The 20,869-nt window shown below is 45.9% G+C and overlaps 1 protein-coding gene across 1 annotated transcript in view; it reads left to right on the top strand.

The window, feature by feature from the left end:
- The window catches only part of DNAJC13 (DnaJ heat shock protein family (Hsp40) member C13), a 701,712-nt gene that overhangs the window by 677,791 nt on the left and 3,052 nt on the right, over positions 1–20,869 (top strand). Inside the window, 1 exon segment of the mRNA XM_029587070.1 lies at positions 5,108–5,207. Within this exon segment, the coding sequence (XP_029442930.1) occupies positions 5,108–5,207 (100 nt within the window).

Here is a 20,869-nt window from a genome sequence, read left to right as displayed (position 1 = left end):
CTTCTCAGGATACAGGAAGTATCTCCCATTCATGGTGGGAAAACAATACTTCCAGTACCTGGGTATTGCCATTTGGGCTAACATCAGCCCCACGAGTCTTCACAAAGTACCTGGCTGTGGTGGTGGCGTACCTTTGCAGGCTGAGAATACATGTTTTCCCTTATCTGGATAATTGGCTAGTTAAGAGCACAGCTCAGGCAAGGGCCGCCAGGTCCTTGCGCTTGACCACCCAGGTGTTGGATTTACTAGGGTTCATTCTCAACTACCCAAAGTCCCATCTCAGCCCGTCATTTCAATTTGATTTCATAGGAGCCCTGCTAGACACGGTTCAGGCCAAGGCCTTCCTTCCTCGACAAAGGACTATCACGGCAGAGATTCAGCAGACTCAGCAGGTGTCAGCCTGGCACATGTTGAGGCTGTAGGATCATATGGCCACAATCGTCTGTCACTCCCTTGGCCCATCTGCACATGCACAGAGGCCAGTGGACCCTGAGGTCGCAGTGGCACCAAGCCACTCGGAGCCCCCAGGATTGCATCTGAGTCCCCCTGTTTCTCCAGTACTCATTGTCCTGGTTGCGAATAGTTTAAAATCTGGAATAGAGGATCTCATTTTGAAGTCCCCCTACCCAAATTGTCCTAACCACAGATACATCCACCCTGGGGTGGGGAGGTCGTGTAGATGGCTCAGCAACCAGGGTCTCTTGTCCACTCAGGAACATTCTCAAATCAACTTTGTGGAGCTTTCGGTTATCAGGTATGTGCTTTGGGTTTTCAGAGATTGGAGGTCCAACAAAGTTGTCCTGATCCAAACTAACAACCAGGTAGACGTGATATGTCAACAATCAGGGAGGCACAGAGTCATACCTCCTGTGTCAGGGAGTAGTCTAGAACTGGTCATGGGCCCTGTCCCACAGGATGGTGCTCAGGGCCATGTACCTTGCCAGGACAGAGAATGTGGTAGTGGACAGACTGAGTTGAGCCTTCAGACCCCAAGAGTGGTCCCTGGTCCAGGGAGTAGCGAATCTGATTTCTGCCTCTGGAGGAATTCAGACATAGATCTGTTTGCATCCCCCTGCAACAGGAAGGTGCCTCGGTTTTGATTCCTGTACAGGTCAAACAGCAAACTAGCCTCGGACATCCTTCCCAGTCACTGGGGCAGGGTCTTCTGTATGCATATCCTCCGATTCTCTTAGTGGCGAAGACTCTCTTGAAGCTTCGCGAGGACATGGGGGCTATGATTCTCCTAGCCCCTCATTGGCTGAGACAGGTCTGGTTTCCACTCCTATGGGAGTTGTCTATCCAGAAACCAATCAGTCTGGGGACTTCCCCAGATCTCATCACGCAAGATCAAGGCAGGCTGCGGCATCCCAACCTCCAGGCCCTGTCGTCCACAGCCTGGATTTTGAGAGGATAATCCTGCAGCCACTTGATCTTTCTGAGGATGTCTCTCAGGTCCTGGTGGCTTCCAGAAAGCCTTCCACTAAAAAGTCCTATGGATTGAATTGGAGGAGGTTTTCCGTGCGGTGTGAGCAGAAGGTTCTAAAGCCGTTCTCCTGCCCCACACAAAAATTAAATGATTACCTTCTACACCTATCGGAAGCTGGCTTAAAGACCAACTCCGTTAGCGTTCATCTCAGTGCAATTGGTTCATACTACCAAGGTGTAGATGGTACGCTCATCTCTGTACAGCCTGTAGTTGTATGTTTCATGTGGGGCTCCTTCAATTGAAGCCTCCCCAAGGCCTCTCACTGTGTCTTGGGACCTCAACATTGTGTTAGCTCAGCTGATGAAAGTTCTTTTTGAGCTGCTGCACTGCTGTGACCTGAAATAGTTGACCTGGAAGGTCATATTTTTTGTGGCGGTCATCTCAGCGTGCAGGGTCAGTGAACTCCACCTTACACTAAGTTTATCATAACAGGGTAGTGTTGCGCACACATCATAAGTTCTTTCCGAAGGGAGTGTCGGACTTCCAACTTAACCAGTTCATTTCCTGCCCACATTCTTTCCCAGGCCCCATTCACACCAAGGTGAACAAGCACTGCACAGTTTGAACTGCAAGCGAGCCTTAGCCGCCTATGTGGAGCGGATAGAAGCTCATAGATAGTCAACACAATTTTTTATTTCTTTTGATAAGAATAGATTGGGCATTGTCGTTGCCAAATGGACACTCTTCAGTTGACTAGCAGATTGCATCTCCTGTTAGGCACAGGCGGGACTGCATCTTGAGTGTCATGTCAAGGCTCATTCCGTCAGAGCCATGGCAGCGTTGGTAGCCCATGGAGGAGATCTGCAAGACTGCAATGTGGAGTTCTCTCCAGATATTCACATTTCTTTACCTTTCCATGAACAGGTAATGTTTCAGAAAAGGCAACAGTCTTTGCCATATGTCTAATCTTCCCTAGATTTTGGAAATCTATCTGTACTATTTGGATACTGTTCCTAGTAAGATCACGGGTCCCTAGATGGATGATAACATTGGTATTAGAGTCCCTATTTTCTTCTATAATTGAATGGACTATCTGGTTTGAATTTCTACCAGCTGAGGATCCTGGAAAGCATTTAACTATTGTGCCCCATTAAAATGAGTTCCCAAATTAGTTCCTCTGACTGAATCTCCTAGCAAAAGAAGCTTTCTTTAATGACATTTGATAATATTTAAGGGTTTCTTGTTGCATTTCGTGATTTCTTCCCTTTCAGATACCACTTTTTCTATTGCTGGAGTTTCATTTTCCATTGCAGAAAAGGCATTATGTAAGGGTATCATCAGGGAGCGTGGATTTCTCTTCATCTCTTTTCTACCAGAGCCCACCATAATCCATTTATTCTAGGACTTCTGACTCCTTTGTGGAAGTGGGGATGGATATCCTGGATGCTGTACAATTGGAGAAACTGAGTGTCTCTGGGTCACAGGTCTTGTTCTATAAGTGTGCCTTTAATCCAGCCAATAGGTATCATTGGGGGTTGGGGACTCTCCCAGTATGCCTATCCCCTGGAAAAATAAGATTATTTTATAAGAGTATTTTTACAGCTTATTGCTTTTTGTATAAAATGCTTTCCTTTACGCTTTGAGCAGGAGGCAGTGCCTGAAGCAGAGAGGAACAATAAATGTATAATACAAGAGGCTGTGCCCCTGCTCATCAACCCTACCAGCATACTCTCCCCTCTGTACTCTATTTTTCTGCCTGTGTATAGAATGCAAGGAATGGCTGAGTAGGGTGACTGATAACATAGTAACACGATGTTTGCTGTACTAATGAAAAGAAGGGTTGAAGAGAACACTAGAATTCCTAACCTCATCCCTCCATTTTTTGTTTTGGTTTTTTTTTTACTCCTCAGTGTGCCTGTATGTTAAGGGAAACCCCTCCCAAAAAAGAAGTTTAGAATTCCGTGCTGTTTTTAAAGAGTGTGTTTTATGACTCCATGTCCTCTTTATGTTTATAGAAACTGCATATGTGTGCAGGTCTTAAAGTTGCTCTCTGGGAGTGGAGGAATGGGGGTAGGTGTGAGTGGGTGTGTAGGGTTATGGTGGAGAAAGGTGCGGTAGGTGGTGAGTTGATAAACTTGTCAGGGAGAAGGAGTCACTCGTTCTCCCCTTGCATTCTTCATCATCACCTTAATCCTTGTTTATTTCGGCCATGCTTTTCCAGGAAAAAGAGTTCAAAGCATGTCTTCACTGTATTGCCCTCTCCCTCTCCTCCCCCCATCTGTGTGGGGGTATGCTTGTTTGGGTGGATGTCTTGAGAGTGGGGAGTGTGTGTCTGTGTTGGGGGTGGTGTAGAGATGATGTAGGTGAGGGAGCAGGAATGTGTCTAGTGGGATGGAGATATAGGAGCATGTGGAGTATGGTGAGGAAGGTATAATGTAGGAATTTTTGATGGGCATGAGTGGTGGTAGGCATGTATGTGTGTAGGGAAATAAGTGGGCAGAGAATGTGTGATGGAGCATGGTAGGGGAGGTGGTGGTATAGGCATATGTGTAGGGGTGAGGGTAATGAGGATGTCGAGGGGTGTGAGTGTACTGGTGGTGAGACTGGGGTGTTTGTGTGAGTGTGGTGTAGATGGGTTTGTGTGTGTATGGGAGGAGAGGAGAGGGGTGCAAGTGTTGGTGTTTTGGTGTGTGTTCACACTCTGTCCCCTTTGCGCACTCCTCTCTCCCACATTTCCCCTCTCCCTGCATCCTTTCTCTCCTGTTCTCCCCTTCCTTGCAATCTCTACTTTAACCCGTTCCCTTCCCTCACAATCTACCTCATCTCCCTCCCTTGCATTCTCCATTCCCCACCCTCTCCTTTCTTTGCATTCTCCACTACCTACCTGTCTCTCCCCCCCCCCCCCCTCCTTTTGTGTGTATGTTTTGGGGAGATGGAGGGGTAGTAATGGGTGTGCAGGTGGTTGGGGGGTTAGGGTATGTGCGCACATTCTTTTCCCACCTCACTTTCCACTTCCACCACCCCCCCCCCTCCCACCCTATCCACTGTGTGTGGGGGGTGATAGTAGTGTGGGGAGGGAGGATTGAAGTAGGGGGTATGGATACGGGTGAGGGCGGATGTGTGCACCCTTTCTCCTCATACTCTCCACTTTGTCCTCACCTCCACTTCCCCTTTCCACCTCATCTTCCTGCTGCTGGTAGGGCTTTAGAAACCCCACTAGCCTTCTTACATCTACTCACCTTAATTCTGTTTGGGTGATGGGACCTGGGAAACTCCACTAACATTTCTGATACTGACTTTGCCACAGTGCTAATCCCGACTACCATGGCCCCACACTGCTGCCACCACAATGCTGATCCCGCCAGCTCTGCACTGCTACAGCTTCATGCAGCCTTAGGTTTCCTGCTGCTTCAGTGATGTGCCACCCTTTCTCTAGGCTCCAGGAGTGTCACTGTCTGGACCTATGTAAACATGTGCCACAGTGCTCACCCAGAACCCAAGTAATTTTATAGAAAGAAATCTTGTAATAGCAAGACTCTTCATACATTTATTATCTTGTACTGTATGTTCTGTTTTCAAGGCAGTTTTTAAACTGAGGCCCTTTGTATTGTAAACTATATCAAAACTTTTCTGGTTATCCAGAAAAATGTGTTTCATACATATTTCTTTTTCTGGTTTTAGATAAATGAAATCCTCTCACGTTCTTCTGTCTGGAGTGCCTTTAAAGATCAGAAACATGATTTGTTCATTTCTGATTCTACAACAGCAGGATACCTCACTGGTGAGCAACTTCTTTATTTAAAAATTAATCCAAAACAATGACTATATTTCTCAGTTTTCAATCTTGCAAGGTAACATTTTGGATACTTAATGGTAATGTTCAAATAGTAACCATCCTTATCTATTATTTTATTTACAGTAAAAGCCACATTATCTGACACGCAATGACTGAAAAGCTCAACTGACTGGCATCTAGTAGCAGGCTTGCTTTTTTTCTTTTGCTTTATGCTCTGTCCACTCCTTGATCACCCTCTCCCCTCCTGTTCCCTGAAAGGGACAAGAAAGGAGGGGAGAGAAAATGAGAGGAGGAGGAGTGTATTAGGAAGCAGAGTAGCTTTGCTCTCCTTAGCTTTGTTCTTTGTCTACTACAACCTTACCTCCCTCCCCTCCTGTTCCCTACAGGTTGCTGCTTGGAGCAGGAAGCAGGGGGCTCTGGAATGGAACTGTCATATTAGATATTTATTTTAATTGGCATGAGCTCTTCCCCATACATGCTTGATAATAGGGCTTTCACTGTACTAATTAGAATATGCTTGCATATTTGAGATTCCAATCAACAAGGCTATACAATACTCTCCAAGTTCTTTACCAAGCCATTCGATCTTTGTTCCTCTAGTTTCATGTCACCAGCAACTTTCAATGCAATATATTAAATCCATGTGTCTTGTAGAATAGAATATATCAAATCTCATACAGTATATGTAGTTGGCAGTGTCATTTGTGCGACCAAGGATTGACATGAAAGCTTGCATAGGCTCTCACTATAATGGTGGTCTGTCCAGAGTCTGTCATTTATACTATTTTTACATATACCTGTAACCCAATGAGTGCTTATTTGCAGTAGACCCACTGCTGCTTGTATTCATGCTAAATTAGAGAACAAGTTACACATTTACCTTGGAATAATTAATCCTTCTATGGAACATCATTTCACCCTGGATTAGTTATTCCAAGAATGACTAATAGTAGATTAAATTACATGAATGGAGTTTTATAGTTAATTCTTGAGCTAAATTTGAACATAAATGGAAAGTTCCATAGTTTCACAGTCTGCAAAGAACAGGGAGTGAAGCCAAACTAATACAGAACTAAATACTATGTTAACTAATTCAAGAGTAGCAGGATCTGTATGTGAAAACAGAATTTGATAAGAAGTCACGCATCCTATGCTGTATAATTAAATGCAAAAATGTGAGTCCCAAGAATCGAATGCTGAGTATGGGACATTTCACAATTAGAATCGTAACATACAGAAGCAATATTAATTGCATTCTTCAAATATTAACTAGCTTGTTTTTCTGTGTCTGCTTCTCATTGTGTTGGCTTTATTGTGCTTTGACCAAATATGCTTTGACCAAACCTATTTTCATTTATATTTTTAAATTTTGGAATGGAGGATGAACAACTCTCATTGTTTGCACCACATTTTAATGACTACCTTGAGCCACATATCTGACAGAAAAAAAACCCATCCTAGCGGACAGACTCAATTGGATCTTAGACTCCCACAAATGGTTCCTGAACCAAGAACTATCAATCAGAATTTTTCTGAAGTTGAAAATGTCCAAAATAGGTCCCAGACATCATCTCCAGGAAGAGATAAAGAAGAGAATAGTGTCAGAGGCTTTTACTCTTCACTAGGGAACAGGTCTTCTGTTTGCAGATCCCTTAGTTGCAAAAACCTGATGAACCTCAGGAGAGACCAAGGGACTATGGGGTCAATTTTCTAAGGTATTAGGCTCCTAAAATTGGCACCTTTGAAATTTGTCTGGAGTTAAATCCCCAAATTTAGGCAGCTGTTTTCATTAGGTGTCTAAACATAGTGTTAGCTTTCTAACTTGGCCAGCCAAATCTAGGCACTGCTATAGCATGCCTAATCCTGGCATGATAGTCAAAGACTAGAGGGGAGGGAGTGATAGCGTACCACTCAGTATTAAAAGAGAAATGTGTGGTCCAACAGCCCACTGCGATCCCCCCACACAGTATTCAAAAGTTGATCTGAGGGATCAGAGTGCATTCTTTCCCCCTCCCCCACCCCTGCATTAAGTCTAGCAAGGGGGCAGGCAGCACCCTCCTTGTGATTTCTTCCCACCCTCCTGCTGTCTTAAATTACCTTATGAACGCTCCTCTAATTCCCCATCATAAAAAGCCCCCTAAAACTTTCCAAAGCAGAGCCAGGAGGAGGATAAAGCTTACCTCTTCCCAGCTTGGCATCTACCATTGTTCTGATGATGCATTTATGCAGTGCTTGCTTTACTTGAAACCTCCTAATAAGCTACCTTTTGTATCCTGGGACTTTAAAGTGGTTTTGACTCACTTTCAGGTCGATACTCTAAGGCCGCGGTAGAAAGAGTGCGGCAGTGCCTGGCGCACCCTCGTTCCCCGCACGCACAGTTCTCTTCACCTACCGCTCGATACTCTCTTCTAATTGCATGCAAATGCATGCCGCGTCTGCGAAGTGTTAGGGAAGCGTTAGGCCCGCGCAACCCATTTTACTGTATAGAGCGCCTATACAGTAACCTGGGTGCTCGGGCCTAACGCTTCACGGCCACGCTGGTATCTGTCATTTCAAATGTCATTTGAAATGACAGATACCAGGAAGTCGGGATTGCCGTCCCCTCTCCCCTCCTCCCGAAGCAAAAAAAAAGTGAAAAAAAAGTTGCGAGAGAGAGAGGGGAGAGGACGGCAATCCTACGCTCGGCGACTTACTTTTGCAGCCCCCCTCCGGACATCGTGGCTTCCCCGTGCCAGTTCCCCTTCCCCTCCTCCCGAAGCAGGGCGCGAAAAGCGCGAAGCGACTTACTTTTGCAGCCCCTTCCGGACATCGGACGACCTCTCCTGCCTCCAGCTGCTCGCGAAGATGGACGCCTGCACGGCCGCTGAAGACGTGACGTCACGACGTTTGGCGTCAGGCATGTGACGTCACGTCTTCAGCGGCCGTGCAGGCGTCCATCTTCGCGAGCAGCAGGAGAGGTCGTCCGATGTCCGGAGGGGGCTGCAAAAGTAAGGAAAGGAAAGAAAATGTAATAGCTAACATTTCAGTCCCACTAGACGATTTTTCTTGATCACTAGAATTGAAACATTGCCTATTATAGGCAAAGCCTTATTTTATTTTAAGTAATAATAGCTATTCAGGTACTACTTCTAGACACTGGCTCAGTTTTTGGCCTGTAAAGCTCAAGGATTATTTTGAGCTAGTCTATCTTTTGTGATATAAATTCTGAGCATCGCTTGCTGGTGCCCTTACACTACAAGCACCTCCTGTCTTTCTTTCATTACATTCTATCTACCTGCAAGATTGAGTGGGTTAAAAATCATTTAAATAAAGAAATAATAGAGTACAATGAAATCATGGAATCATTGCTACTGTTTTAATTCCTCTAAGATAGATTGCTGTTTGTGTAGAACACCACCACCCTAATATTTGTGGGGAATATAAAGATTGTAGGGTTTTTAAATTGTATTTTTTGCTCAGCAATTTTCTTCTGCTCTTTTGGGCTTCCATCTCATTCAGAACCAGCCTTTATTTGGCAATCCGTGAACCTTATTAATTTTGAAAATACCCAGTTATATTCCCAGCCCCCACCCCGGCGCTTTTTTTTTTTTTTAATAACTGTATCTAGCTCCAGCCATTGTAGTGATGGTCCTTGACCAGGAGCCACAGATTACAATGCCCTCTGGACCCCAATACATGTGCACGTTTATTTCAGGCAGTATGATTCACCAGTAAGTAGTGGCTGGGACTCCCTTCTACACTCCAAGGACTGTGAATGAAGCCTCAGATTCACTCTCAAGCCCTGGCCAGCTCAGAGAGCAAAACCCAGGTCTGGGGAGTGAACCTGGGACTTCCACATGGCAGCATTCAGTACTGCCACTGAACCACCAGGTCAGCTCCAAAGACTATAGTTTTTAAAGTTTTAAAAACAAAAATTGTAGAACAAAACATTTACTGAATCAAGCAAGGTGATGAAACAGTAAAATTGTAATATTTCTATTGGTGCTGTGTTCTAGGAAGAGCCATCAGTGAGTTTAGGGGAATTATTTTTACTATAAAGTAAGGACTGTCATGAAGCTATTTCTTTTCTTTTGGGGGGCAGAGGGGAGGTAGGAGGTGTATTCTGATTAATTTGACTTCTAGCTCAATGGAAACTGGGGCTGGGCTCTGGCACTGAGAGCCTTCATTTACAACTACCTGGGATTTTTCACCTATTTTATATCGCCCCCCCCCCAAATCACTTAGTCTAGTCATCGACCAAGGACTATACTCCAGGGCTCCTTCTGAAACTCTGCAGTCATGGGCCATAAATATGGAGAATTTCATTTTAAACTTATATACTGCCTTTTTCACCAGTAATGGAGACCCAAGGCCACTTACATTATAAAAATAATGTAATATAAAAGATACATCAAAACATAATAAACTTACAAAAATAAATTATGCCCCTAATACAGATGACTGAGATTCCTCTCCCCAGGGGCTGTGAATATTGCCTCTGCAGCATCTCAGCCCCAGCCAGCCTGGTGAGTAGAAGACCTGGCCCAAGAATCAAACCCAGATCATCCGCATGGCAGTGCATAACACAGAGTCAATGAACCTCCAGATAGCCCTAGAATTATTTTGTTTTACTGTTTTTGACCTTATTGTCATGAAGATATTTTATAGGAACTTGTCTTGCTGAAATTAGGACAAAATTTTAATTGCATACATAGTTTTATATTCAGTTTTTGATTAACTCTTGTGACACAGGCACCATGGTGGTATAACTTAGACACATGAAAACTGCACCATTTATTGTAATAAATCAACATAAATTCCTATAATTGATTCTATTGATTTTATTGGGTACTCCTTGGCTGCTTTTGCTTCAGGCAGAGCTTAGAGGGAGTTCAAATAATTTAATTGAAAAATGTGCCATATACCTTTCAATAATAAAAATAGCAGTTCCAGCAACAGAAATTGACTTCCTTCCCAAACAATCAAGTAAGCATTTAGTATATTCTGCATCATCTAATTTCCTATGAACCTGGATTTCAGATAGCAGCTGGCTATCTACAAAGAAATGTAGTCTTGACCCTGCAACATAGACTAGATGAGTTTGTAGGCAGCATTTCTTTCAAACCATCCCCAGGTTCAGGAACAGGAAAATAATCTCCTTCAAAGAAGAAATCACTCCCCTGTTTTTCTTGTTCACACAGAATACCACAGAGCCTATAAGGGATTAATGTTGTGTGTACTGGCCAGAACCTATAGTATGACTATGATATGTAGCACATCTACAGTCAAATCGCTCTTAATGTTTGGTTTCTTTCTGCTGGAATACTCAGTTATAAAATGTGGTTTATGGTGCATTTACTGGCTTTACAAATAAGTTATCAAGTCTCCTGTTCCTCCCCACTTAATTCTGTGTGAAGCCTCAAGAAACTGATTACCAAAAGCATCAGCTTTACTTTGACTAAGTTGAAGGGCGGAGGAGATGGTAGTGTCAGAATAATTGGCCTTTGATGTGTTTCTGGACCCAAGCAGCTGGTGTGTCTTAACATCTGCTATACAGAGTCCTCAAAATGGTTCTGATTATCTCACTTATTAATAGAAGTCATGTAAATACTGCTCATTTGTTGCATTGTAAATAAAAGTTCTTGTCCACTGCAAAATTTGGAGGAATTACTTTTTTCTCTTATATTAACACTGGCTCTTGCTTTACCCTTTCATCCAACTGCTTTGCTGTCTGCACTTGCCTTACAACTTCCCTTGCTTCTTATTTCTTTTTTTCCCCCTTCAGGTGTCTCTCCTTCCCTTCTAACTGGCAGCAGTCCCCTTCACCTCAGAAGTGGGCTTTAGATCTGCTCTGCCAGCAGCTTGTTAACTTACTTCTGTGTAGCTCTCTAAAGCAGGTATATATCATTTTGCTAAACTGCATGTTACATGTCCTGCATGTTTGTGCCTGGAGCTACAAATGTACACCCTACATGCATGCTTCATGATTTAAACTAAAAGGCCTACTTTCCTTGATATCAATTGTTCCTGTGGTACAACATAATTTTTTAAAAACTATGAAATGTAAAGCTGCCATGGAATTACTAGCAAGTTTCTGAACTAGAATGCAATGCAAAACAATGCAAAATCGAGTGATCATCCATGGCCTTTCAATGGAGAGTATTGAAATGCACATAGGGGTTCATTTAAAGATTTGCAGACCATAATTTTGCCACACATTATGTATTTCATATAATTTTGTCCTGTCAGTGTGATGAACAATTTATTAATGTAGCTCAAGATTGTGAAGCAGATGTCTCCACAGTAGCTGGCATTGTATTGGGACCAATTTGTACCAAGGGGAAGGGAAAGAATCATTTTACAGAAGCCTCTGGTTGTAAAGAAGCCTCCATGAAAGGATTTTGTAAAGCAGCATCACCAGAGGCAGAAGCCAAATACTGGCCATCAATTTAGTGGGGGGAAAAAAGGCATCCATGGTATTCTGCTTAGGTTATAATATTTGTAAAACACAAATTAACTTATGAATTCAGAAAAACTTAACCAAATATAAATATCTAATTCGTATAGTAAGGCAGTTATCCTAACATGCTGGCATAATGAATCAAATGCATTTATATTCCCATGATTGTTAACCCCAGAATTTGAACGTTTTTTAAATTAAAACTATTATTTACCTATAGATACTTGAAAAAGTTGGCATTAATACTGCTTATAGCAAGTAATTAAAACTTCTTTGCAAGAAATCTGCTTCATTTTTTTGAAGGGGTTAATAAACATGTGGGTAAAGGTGAACCGGTAGATGTAGTGAATTTGGATTTTCAGAAGGCATTTGACAAAGTCCCTCTTGAGAGGCTTCTAAGAAAACTAAAAATTCATGGGATAGGAGGCAATGTCCTTTCATGGATTCCAAACTGGTTAAAAGACAGGAAACAGAGTAGGATTAAATGGTCAATTTTCTCAGTGGAAAAGGGTAAACAGTGTAGTGCCTCAGGGATCTGTTCTTGGACCGGTGCTTTTCAATATATATATATATAAATGATCTGGAAAGGAATACGACAAGTGAAGTTATCAAATTTGTGGATGATACAAAATTATTCAGAGTAGTTAAATCACAAGCGGATTGTGGTAAATTACAGGAGAACCTTGGAAGATTGGGCATCCAAATGGCAGATGAAATTTAATGTGGACAAGTGCAAGGTGTTGCATATAGGGAAAAATAAACCTTGCTGTAGTTACACGGTTAGGTTCCATATTAGGAGCTACCACCCAGGAAAAAGATCTACATAGAAACATAGAAATGACGGCAGAAGAAGACCAAACGGCCCATCCAGTCTGCCCAGCAAGCCTCACACACTTTTTTCTCTCATACTTATCCGTCTCTCTTAGCTCTTGGTTCTATTTCCCTTCCACCCCCACCACTAATGCAGAAAGCAGTGATGGAGCTGCATCCAAGTGAAATATCCAGCTTGATAAGTTAGGGGTAGTAGGGGTAGTAACCGCCGCAATAAGCAAGCCACACCCATGCTTATTTGTTTTACTCAGACTATGTTATACAGCCCTTATTGGTTGTTTTTCTTCTCCCCTGCCGTTGAAGCAGGGAGCTATGCTGGATATGCTTGAAGTATCAGTTTATTCTTCTCCCATGCTGTTGAAGCAGAGAGCCATGCTGGATATGCATCGAAAATGAAGTATCAGGCACATTTGGTTTGGGGTAGTAACCGCCGTAACAAGCCAGCTACTCCCCGCTTTGTGAGTGCGACCCTTTTTTCTTCTCCCCTGCCGTTGAAGCAGAGAGCTCTGCTGGATGTGTGTAGTATCAGTATTTTTCTTCTCCCCTGCCGTTGAAGCAGAGAACTATGCTGTATATGCATAGAAATTGAAGTAACAGGCTTATTTGGTTTGGGGTAGTAACCGCCGTAACAAGCCAGCTACTGCCCCCTTTGTGAGTGCAGATCCTTTATTCCACATTTCCTCTTGCTGTTGAAGCTAGAACGATGTTGGAGTCACAGTAAGCATGTGTACGTTTATTGAATAAGGGTATTGTCTCCAGGCAGTAGCCTTCATTCTGGCGAGTCACCCACTCTTCATTGGCGGCCTCTTGACTTTATGGATCCACAGTGTTTATCCCACGCCCCTTTGAAGTCCTTCACAGATCTAGGCATCATAGTGGATAATACTTTAAAATCGTCGGCTCAGTGTACTGCAGCAGTCAAAAAAGCAAACAGAATGTTAGGAATTATTAGGAAGGGAATGGTTAATAAAACAGAAAATGTCATAATGCCTCTATATCGCTCCATGGTGAGACTGCACCTTGAATACGGTGTACAGTTCTGGTCGCCGCATCTCAAAAAAGATATAGTTGCAATGGAGAAGGTACAGAGAAGGGCAACCAAAATGATAAAGGGATGGAACAGCTCCCCTATGAGGAAAGACTAAAGAGGTTAGGACTTTTCAGCTTGGAGAAGAGACTGCTGAGGGGGGATATGATAGAGGTGTTTAAAATCATGAGAAGTCTAGAACGGGTTAATGTGAATCAGTTATTTACTCTTTCGGTTAATAGAAAGACTAGGGGGAACTCCATGAAGTTAGCATGTGGCACATTTAAAACTAATCGGAGAAAGTTCTTTTTCACTCAACGCACAATTAAACTCTGGAATTTGTTGCCAGAGGATGTGGTTAGTGCAGTTAGTGTAGCTGTGTTTAAAAAAGGATTGGATAAGTTCTTGGAAGAGAAGTCCATTAACTGCTATTAAGTTGACTTAGAAAATAGCCACTGTTATTACTGCAATAGTAGCATGAAATAGACTTAGTTTTTGGGTAATTGCCAGGTTCTTATGGCCTGGATTGGCCACTGTTGGAAACAGAATGCTGGGCTTGATGGACCCTTGGTCTGACCCAGTATGGCATGTTCTTATGTTCTTAAAAAAAGAAAACAAGATTAAGAGTTATTGATGAAGGAATACAGAATAAAACTTATATTTTTGTAAGACTGTGAACCCTTGGGCTGAGATGAGAGGTGTCTCTGCCCACAGGGAGGAGCCCTGTGAGCCTCACCGTCAGCAGGAGTAGCCTCAGTGGCGTGGGACACAGCTAGAAGTAGAGACTTTATTATGAAGGAAGGAAAAAGTAATGTCCACAGAATTGTAGAAGTAACAATACAGTCCTGAGCAATGGGGAATACCCAGAGTGAAAGCACAGATGAGAAGATCCGGTAGTGACCTGCGGAGCGGGGTATGCCGGGGTTCCCCTCTGAGTGTAGGCACCTCAGAAATACAGATCTGGTAGTGGCCCGCGGAGCGGGCTATGCCAAGGATGTTTGTACAGTGGATATTGAAGAACTGGTTGAGGTGCCGGAATCCGGAATTGGCTCCCATAGTTGGTGTGCGATACTCTGCGGCGCAGGAAAGCTGAATAGCTTCTAATGTAGGAAAGCGGTAGTGGCCTGAGGCTCGGGGTACACCGCGGGAATTCCTCAATACAGTTCGTATGGTAGAAGTTGGTAGAGGTACTCACAAGAGATGGTTCCAGGAGAGAGAGAGACCTGAGAAGCAGGTCTGGTAGCGGTCAGGCAGGTAGGCCCTCCGAAGAGTGGATAGCCAGGAACGCAGAGGAGCTCCTGAGGAGCAGGTACTCAGAACGTAAGATGCCAAGACCAAAGTCAGGAACAGGAAGTCCTTGAATGAGGTGGATTCAGCAAGACGGAACTCCTTGCTAACTTGAGGAAGGCAAGGGTCGGTCAGATACTATACACTAGCGGATTGAAGTCATCGGGAGAGGACGACCCCGAGGTTCCCGCCATGACGTGTTCAAAGGAGGCCCTTGCGCGCGCGCCTAAGTAATTCCGGGTCCAAGATGGCGGTCGGCAGCGCCCATGCTGTTCTGGGAACAACGGAGAGGTCAGTGGAGATTAGCAGAAACTGCCATTCTTCCCAGACTTGATGGTGCAGGGAAAAAAAGAGGTGAGCATGAGAGGTCACAGCCGTCTGCGACCTACAAGCGTAACAAAAACTAAGAATACTGAATTACCTCTGTATAAATCTTGGTGTGATCAATTCTTGAGTATTGTGTGCAGTTCTGATTGCCTCATCTCCAATAAAAGATAGTAGAACTAGTAAAAGTACAGAGAAGGGTAACAAAAATAAGGATGTAGAACAGCTCCCTTATGAAAAAAGGCTAAACAGGTTAAGGCTTCTTAACTATGATAATAGCCACAGAGGGGATATGATAGGTTTATAAAATTGTGTGGTATGGAACATGTAGATCCAATGGTTATTTATCAATTGATATACTACTAGGATTAGGGTATGTGCCATGAAATCTGACAGTAGATTTAAAATAAATTTAAAAAAGCATTTTTTAAGACGATGCACAATTAAGCTGTGAAATTTGTTGCCAGAGGATTTAGCTAAGCCTAGTAGTATGGCTGGGTTTAGAAAAGGTTTGCACAATTTTCTGGAGGACAGTCCATTAAAAGCCAGCCAGGGTAGAATTAGAGAATATCACTTCTTACTGGCAACTGGGAGTGAACCTCAGGAGATGGATCTCCATTAGCATCTGTTGGTTACTTTTTCCAATTGACCCAGATTGGCCACTGTTGGAGCTTGATGGACCATCATTCTGACCCAGTATGACATTTTTAATGATCTTATGATCCATTTGCATCATTAGGCTGCCATCATATGATGATCTGTTTACTATAAGGATTATATATTTTTATATTGTCTGTTTTAAGGTTTTTCTGAATTAATAGGTCTGTTTGATATAAAGTGAGCAGACTGGTGATTCTTTAATTGTGGAAGTTATAGGTAAAATATAGCTATGTAGTCAAATTGCCATTCCCTGTACGTACCCAGATCAGTCCAGACACCTGGGTTTTGCCTCCCCTCCAGCAGGTGGAGACAGAGAAGTTTTTTCAAAACAACCCTGCCATATATAGTGAGGTGCCACCCATGGTCCCTCAGTCTTACTCTGTCTCCAGCAGGTGGCGGAGGTGCAAAACCCATGGTCTCTGCTGATTACCTGATGACTATTAGTACTTAGGGTAGTGGAGTTGTCAGATTGAGAGTTGATACATTTCTAGGAGTCTGTGCCTTTAATTTAATTAAAAAAAAAAAAAAAGTGTGATTGCAAGCTGAGGAAGACAGTGGTGTTCTGTCAGTCTCCCAGGAGGTTGCTAGGTCCTGAGGGGACCATCCCTCCTGGTTGAGACTCCTGCTTGGGAGGGTCGAGGACTCTAACTTGGATGATCAGCAGCGTCTGGGTGATACCGGGAAGCCCAGCTCACTCACCTCTCTACAGGAGCAGGCCCTGTTACAGAACCTGAGACAGCGATCGGGCAAGTCTTACAAAAAAAAAAAAGTCTGTTTTACTTTTGCTGCACCTTCTCTCCATTATTTCTATAGCCTGCTCCCATGCTGCACCGTTTTGCTGCTGTTCCGGCACGTTTTTTATTCGGTTTTATTTCTTCTGTTGGATTTTATCTTTTTCCCGCGGCACAGATGCCTAGGGGTTCGGCTTGCCATGCCGGTGGCTCGGCGCACACGCGCCTTTCCAGGGACATCCTTTGTGTGGCGTGCTTGCCCAGAGGGGAAGGCCCCTCCGTTTTGCCCCGGGGAGATCACCAGAGGGTCCCGTGCTCCTCCACGAAGCCCCAGGCAGCTGGCCCACCTCCAGCTGATCCATTCCCGCTGAACGCGGGACAGAGGCCATTTTGAATTCCCTTCGGGCAGCCATGAGGGACGCGATGGGGGGGGGGGTTTTCACCACCCTCCTTATCTCTGAAGCGAATTCTCCCTCGAGGGGGAGGTACCTGTGGCCCCTATTCCATCGGCCATTGAGAGTACCCTCGAGGGGGCGGATTATACTTCTCCTGAGTCTGATTCCTCTTTCTCCTCTGAGTTTGTCCTGCTGATGCACAAGACCTTTAAGGAGAGGAAGGCTGGGAGGAATCGAGAAAAAACCTTCTCACAGGCTTCCCATAAGAAACAGCGGAAGCGTGCAGACTCTGGGGAGGGGGCGGACCGGCCTAAAAGCAAGCGGCCCTTACGGTCAGTGCCGCCGGGGATGGATTCGGACTCCACATCCCAGGATGAGCCAGATCCGCCACCCAAACCCCCGGGCTGGGGGGCGTTGATGAGGATACTAATCCACCACAGGAGGGGGGCCGAGGAGTTCCAGCTGTGGAAGGCAACGATCCAAAGGTTGTCCATCTTTTCAAATGAGATGAATTGAATCCGCTTATTCCGGCCATCCTCGGCGAGTTAGGCGTGGAGGCTCTGCTGGCGGAGTCCCGGCTGGGGGCTATGGATCCTGTATTGCTAGGGCTCAGGGGGCCGTCCGTGTCCTTTCCTTTCCACTTCTCAGCGATGGATCTCCTCTTTCGTGAATGAGATACCCCAGATCTGGAGTTGAAGGTCAGTAAAGCAATGGAAAAGCTATATCCTCTACCGGAGGACGCATTGGAGCTGCTGAGTCCCGAAGGTGGATGCAGCAGTGTCTGCAATAACTAAGAAGTCCACTATTCCAGTTACGGGAGCTACAGCTCTCAAGGACTTGCAGGACAGAAAGTTGGAGCTCCAGCTCAAGAAGGTGTTCGAGGTGTCTGCGCTGGGGGTCCGGGCTGCAATCTGCAGTAATTTTACGCTGCGTGAAGGCCTTCATTGGGCCCAGCAACTCCAAGCCAGCGCTGATCTCTCCGAGGGGGAGGCTCTTCAGGCGAACAGGCTGGAGGCGGTCATCACCTATAGCGCGGATGCTCTCTATGATTTGCTGCGCATGTCAGCAAGATCCATGGTGTCTGCTGTCTCCGCACGAAGACTCCTCTGGCTTCGAAATTGGGCGGCTGATGTCTCATCCAAGGCGCACCTTGGTTCCCTACCTTTCAAAGGAAAATTGTTGTTCGGCAAGGAGTTGGAAGACATCCAATCGCTGGGAGAGAGAGCAAGGTTCACAAGCTGCCGGAGGACAGACCAGGTCAAGGGGATCGTATACAGTGCGATCTCATTTTCGGGGTTCAAGGAGACCCCGTCCGGCGAGGTCATCCGGTTCCTCTTTTCACCCGGGCTCAAACAGGCAGCAATCATGGCCTCAGTCCTTTCGAGGCAGACGCTTCGGCAGACCGAGCAACCCGCAACCGGCAGCGGGGGCTAAGGCCTCGCAATGAGATCCTGCCGATCCATTCCTGTGATCCCTCCCGTACCAAACGTGGGGGCCAGGCTATTGCTCTTCTTCAAGGAATGGACCAAACTGACATCGGACCAGTGGGTCCTCACGGTGATAAGTCAAGGTTACACTTTAGATTTTGTACAGCGTCCTAGGGACAAATTCCTGGACTCTCCGTGCACGTACCGAGAAAAGCGGGAGGCGGTCCACGGCACACTCATGCGCCTCCTGGACTTGGGGGTGATAACACCGGTCCCACCCGCAGAGTGGTTCCAGGGTCGCTACTCCATTTACTTCATAGTTCCCAAAAAGGAAGGCACTTTCCGGCCAATCTTAGATCTGAAAAGCATCAACAGATTTCTTCGGGTACCTCGTTTCCGGATGGAGACCCTTCGGTCCGTCATCGCCTCTGTGCGGCAAGGAGAGTTCCTGGCTTCTCTGGATCTTACGGCAAAAGTTCCTCAGGTTCTGCATTCTGGGAAGTCATTACCAGTTCCGGCTCTGCCGTCCGGACTCGCCACCGCGCCCAGAACATTCACCAAGGTGTGATGGTGGTAGTGGCAGCGCAGCTCCGAAGGGAGGGCTTCTTAGTGCACCCCTACTTGGATGATTGGCTAATTCGGGCAAAGCCCTAGGCTCAGTGCCAGACGACAATCAGCTGGGTGCTGCAGCTCTTGAGTTCACTCGGGTGGTCAACCGTGCCAAGAGTCGTCTTGTTCACTCGCAGTCGCTGGAGTTCCTAGGAGCGCGGTTCAACACAGCACAGAGGAGAGTCTTCCTTACCATGGAGCGGATAGTCAAGCTTCAGGGACAGGTGACGAGCCTGTTGTCTATGCGGCTGCCCAGGGTGAAAGATTACTTGAGTCTTGGGATCCATGACGTCCACCCTGGAGTTAGTCCCCTGGACCTTCGCTCATATGCGTCCCTTACAATCAACATTGCTGTCCCGCTAGAATCCGGTATCGGAGCAGTTCCACCTGCCGCTTCCGCTTACGAGCTTCGTGAGAGCCAGCCTCGACTGGTGGTTTATATTGGAACATATGGAGCGTGGAGTTCCCCTGGTGATGCCCGACTGGATGGTCGCCACCACCGATACCAGTCTCTTCGGATGGGGAGCAGTTTGTCTGGGAAAGTCGGTGCAGGGACAGTGGTCAGAGATCAATCTCAGTGGTCAATCAACCGCTTGGAGACCAGGGCGGTGACTCTGGCATTGCAGGCTTTCCTCCCGCTCCTTCGCGGGAAGTCGGTCAGAGTCTTGTCAGACAACGCGACTACAGTGGCCTACATCAATCGCCAAGGAGGAACCAAGAATCGCCCGATGGCGACAGAAGCGCACTGGGCGGAGCAGCATCTCGTCAGCCTTGCAGCTTCTCACATCACAGGCGTGGACAACATACAGGCGGACTTCCTCAGTCGTCACCATCTCGATCCCGGAGAGTGGGAATTGGCCGATGGGGCCTTCCAACTCATCTGCGAGCGATGGGGCATGCCATGCATGGATCTCATGGCCACATTTCAGAATGCCAAGGCTCCACGGTTCTACAGTCAGCGCAGGGAGACAGGGGCCGAGGGGGTCGATGCCCTGATTCTTCCATGGCCGACAAACATCTTACTGTACGTGTTTCCTCCCTGGCCGCTGATCGGCAAAGTAATCAGGTGAATAGAGCTCCACCTGGCAGCAGTGATTGTGGTAGCCCCGGAATGGCCGCGGCGTCCTTGGTTTGCAGACCTGCTCAATCTCTCCACCGCAGCTCCCCTGCATTTTCGGGAGTCCATGGCTCTTCTTCATCAAGGCCCCGTCTGTTTGGAAGAGGCGGATCGCGTTTGTCTCGCGGCCTGGCTTTTGAGAGGCAATGGTTGAAAAATAAGGGTTATTCCGATGTGGTGGTGGCCACATTATTGCGGTCACGAAAACTGTCTACTTCTCTAGCTTATGTCAGGGTCTGGAAGGTCTTTGAGGATTGGTGTTCGGATAGAGCAGTAGATCCTACGTGGGCGTCGGTTTCCGACATTCTCTGTTTTCTGCAAGCGGGGCTGGCTAAGGGTCTCTCCTGTAGTTCTCTATGAGTACAGGTTGCGGCACTCAGTTGTCTCCGCGGTAAGGTCCAGGGGTTAGCGTTAGCGTAACACCCAGATGTGGCTCATTTTCTATGGGGGGGGGGGGAAGCACTTGTGCCTTCCTCTTCGCCATCCATGTCCTTCCTGGAGCCTCGATTTGGTGCCTTCCTCATTGTGTGCACCACCTTTTGAGCCTATAAAGTGGTCGACCTTAAAGGATCTCACGCTGAAAGTGGTGTTCTTGGTGGCGATTTCTTCGGCACGCTGGGTGTCCAAATTGCAGGCGTTATCATGCTGGGAACCTTTCTTACGGATTTCTGATTCAGGAGTCTCGTTGCGAACGGTCCCATCTTTTCTTCCAAAGGTAATATCTTCCTTTCACTTGAATCAGTCCATCGAACTTCCCTCATTCTCAGATGTGGATCGCTCAGATCTGGTGGCCAAGGACT

The sequence above is a fragment of the Rhinatrema bivittatum genome, chromosome 2 (assembly GCF_901001135.1).
Source record: "Rhinatrema bivittatum chromosome 2, aRhiBiv1.1, whole genome shotgun sequence".
Classification (NCBI taxonomy): Eukaryota; Metazoa; Chordata; class Amphibia; order Gymnophiona; family Rhinatrematidae; genus Rhinatrema; species Rhinatrema bivittatum.
Note: the sequence above shows the minus strand (reverse complement) of the source record. Positions and strands in the feature narration are given on the sequence as shown.